This window comes from Loa loa (assembly GCF_000183805.2).
Source record: "Loa loa unplaced genomic scaffold supercont3.426, whole genome shotgun sequence".
Taxonomy (NCBI): Eukaryota; Metazoa; Nematoda; class Chromadorea; order Rhabditida; family Onchocercidae; genus Loa; species Loa loa.
In genome coordinates, this window is record NW_018108606.1 from 5,433 (window position 1) to 9,052 (window position 3,620).

At 21.4% G+C, this 3,620-nt stretch overlaps 1 protein-coding gene across 1 annotated transcript in view; it reads left to right on the forward strand.

The window, feature by feature from the left end:
- LOAG_18654 (lim and transglutaminase domain-containing protein) overlaps window positions 1-3,620 on the forward strand; it is a gene marked incomplete at both ends in the record, with an annotated part of 11,434 nt that overhangs the window by 3,793 nt on the left and 4,021 nt on the right. Inside the window, 3 exons of the mRNA XM_020451318.1 lie at window positions 710-853; window positions 1,241-1,405; window positions 2,145-2,235. Of these exons, the coding sequence (XP_020304904.1) occupies window positions 710-853; window positions 1,241-1,405; window positions 2,145-2,235 (400 nt within the window). The remainder of the gene's footprint in view (window positions 1-709; window positions 854-1,240; window positions 1,406-2,144; window positions 2,236-3,620) is intronic.

Sequence of the window (3,620 nt, forward strand, 5' to 3'; positions counted from 1 at the left end):
TACTATATATATATATACATATATATATATATATATATATATATATATTATCAAGAATTAATAATTTAGCTAAATTCAATTCCTAATTATCAATTATTAAATATGATTAATGAGCAAAACATTGAGAAGTACATACATTGGAAAAAATTTTTTTTCGAACAATTTAGTTATTTTGGTTAATTAATTACCGAATTAATATGTAATATCATTCAATTGATTGAATAGAAAAAAGAAAAGGAAAAATCTCTTTTCAATCATTTCATTATATCGAAGTTTTTTTCTTCCTTAATATTAGAATTATTCTTCTGGATTTTATTCAAAAAAATTTTTCAAAAAAATTTTGAATTTAATAAGTGTTTTTCTCTTTTTTTTAAGGAAAAAGCAATAATTTTGGAATTTTTACCCATCTTTATCTTAAATAACTTAAAATTAATTATTTAATTAATGTATAATTTCATCAGAAAGTAATGTATAATTCAAAATGTTATTTATCAGATATTTTTGATGAAAATGTAATCTTTGTAATAAGCTTTATTAATTTGAGAAAAATTGTAAACAATCAGTTTTTTTTTCTTTTGCTTTGTTAAACATTTCTATAAAATTTAATTTTATTTATGAAATTAAATTTATACCATTAAAATGAAATAATTAATCTTTGAACTTTGCCCTTATTTTTTACTTCATTTATAAATCAATTGCATAATTTTAGAGCAATTTATCGATGGATTACAATCAAAAATTTGAATGTTATGCAATTTGGAAGCCATTTAGATAGTAATACACCGATGGGTTTATTGCGTGGAATTAAATATGGTACCGAAAGTTATCATGTTTTATTTAAACGATTATGCAGGTAAGCTATTTATTAATTAATTATTAATTATTGCATATTTTAAACCGATTATAAATTAAATTATTGCAAAAACTTCTAATTGATCAATTTTTTGATATTTTTATTCAAATTTAAATTTCTCCTTAAACATCGATTACTGTTTTATTAATTAATTATTAGTTGTTATATTTGATTATATTTAATGAATTTCTCAAATCATTTTATGCATTTTTGATTTTTAATTCTAAAAGGGAAGAAAATGTAAAAGAAAAAAAAAAAGGGAATTCGGAAAACATTCAATTCCATTCAGTATTTATACTTATAAAATTAAATTTAGTTTTATAAATTTAAAAGAATGGAAAAAAAGAAACGAAATTGGAGAAATGTGAAAAAGATATTCTGTTGCAGTTATGCTGGACTACATTGTGTTGTTATCAAAGGTTACAGTAAATCAGCAGGTTATCAACCCGGTTATCGATTTGATGATAACAGATTCCGGAATACTTGGAATGCTGTTTATCTTAGTGGCTCATGGCGTTTTGTTCAATGCAATTGGGGTGCTAGGCATTTAGTGTATGTTTACCTTCTTTTTTTTTTGGTTAATTAAATGAAAGCATTAATTAAAAGGAGCAATTAAATTAAAAGGCAGCAAAAAAAAAGTGAACGAAAAATTTTAATATTTGAAAATTATTATGTGATAATATTTTTTAGACAATACTTAATAATAAAATTATTTTTTTTTGTTGACATAAATTAATAATTGATTCTAGCCGTTTTTTTGATTCAGTTCAATCTAATTTAATTAAAATTAATTCTAATTATCCGGCCAACCCAATTTAATTTAATTAAAATTAATTTCGATTATTCGACTATCATTACAAAAAAGGAGAGGAAAGATTTAATAATAATGAAATTATTTATTAACATAATTCGATAAATGATTTATCTACTATTGATTTAATTTAATTCATTCCAGTTCGAATGAATTTCAATTATATGACTACTAATTGCAGAGAGAAAAAAAACGGAAAAAAGATTTGATAACAATGTTTTTTGCTAACATAATTTTATAATTGATTTTTATCATTTTTGATTTAATTGAATTCAATTTAATTCAGTTCAAATCATTCACAATTATATAACTGGTATTTGCGGGAAAAAAAAAGAGAAAAAAGATTTAATAATAAAATTTTCTATTAACATAATTTGGTAATTGATTTAGTTATTCAGTTTAATTGAATTCAAATTAATTTCGATTATTCGACTATTATTTACAGAAGATAAAGGTAGAAGAATGATAAATAATTTCTAGAAATGCAAAAGAAGGAAGTACACGAACAAGTAGCAAAAGTGACAGCTTACGTTACGAATATGATGATCACTATTTCATGACTGATCCTCAGGTATATAAATTTGTTTTCTTTTTCTTTTAAAATTTTATGAAATTTCAAAATAAGACATTACATTTTTATTATTTCAAAACTAATTTTTTTTAAATTGCTCCGCAAAAATTTTTCAATCTATCAAATTTAAATTTTTTGAAATTTCTTTTTTACATTTTCAGAAATTATATTTTTGTAAAATAATTTAGTAGAAAAAAAATTTTTTTCGCATTAAATTTGATACATTATTGATTTATTTCATTGACAGCAAAAATTTTATGGAAAAAAAAAATGAAAACAGAAATTTTTATAACAAAAAAAAAATCTCTTGATAGCGAATAAAATTTGAATTTAAGGAGGAAAAAAATTTGAAGTATTTGATTATCAATGATATAATGATACGTTTCAACAATTATTTGGAATTTATCGGAACTAAAATTTTTGTTTTTTTTGAAAAAAATTTGCAAAAAAAAAAAACCGATCAAGGTCATATCATTTGTAAATTAGTTATAAATGACCTTTATCGGTTTTTGTTTTTTTTTTCTAATTGTACTAGAAAATTTTTCAGATCCATATGATATGATATGAAACTTTTTTTTTTCGCCCAATGAAGTCATGAACTTTGCCCTTTCTTCATTCGCCTTTTATACTTTTCTATTATTTCAAGAACAAAACTTTTTCAATACTTTTTCCATTTTCTATTTCATTTTTTTTCATTCTTTCTGTAATCTATCGTTAAAGTTGGAATTTTTTGTTTTAATTTGCACAAAAAATTTTTCACAACATTTCCAATTTTATAAAATTTTATAGTATGCTTTAATTTTTTTGCTAAGATTTTCTAATGTGTTCCACTTCTTCTAAAATTTTATAGTATATTCAGGTTTTATAAAATTCCCTCCGAATTTATCATTAATTTTCTACCATGCTTTTTTAAAATTTAATTTTCAGTAATATAATTCTCTAATTTTCTTTTCATAAATCATTTTTCGAAGAAAATAATTCATAGATTTGATTTTAAGATTCAATTTTAATTTGATTTTAATTACTGTTTTTAAGTAATTTGATGAAAATGATTTTAGCAATACTAAATATGTTATTGAAAATTTATTTTATTCTACTTCTTGCTTTTATCGTAATCCATGAAAAATCTATCATCAAACCTGAATTTACATTATTAAACATATAATATTATTAAATTTAATCATTAATAGAAGTCTTTTTTCCTCAGATTAACCGATTGCGTGCGATTACGTCTAAACGATTACGTTTGATTACGTACTAAACAACTACGTATGATTACGTATTAACCGATTACGTACCGATTACATTTAGATTAATTGATTACGGAGTTATAATTTATATGAACATGAATGTTATCAGATCATAATATATCACTGCATGAATTA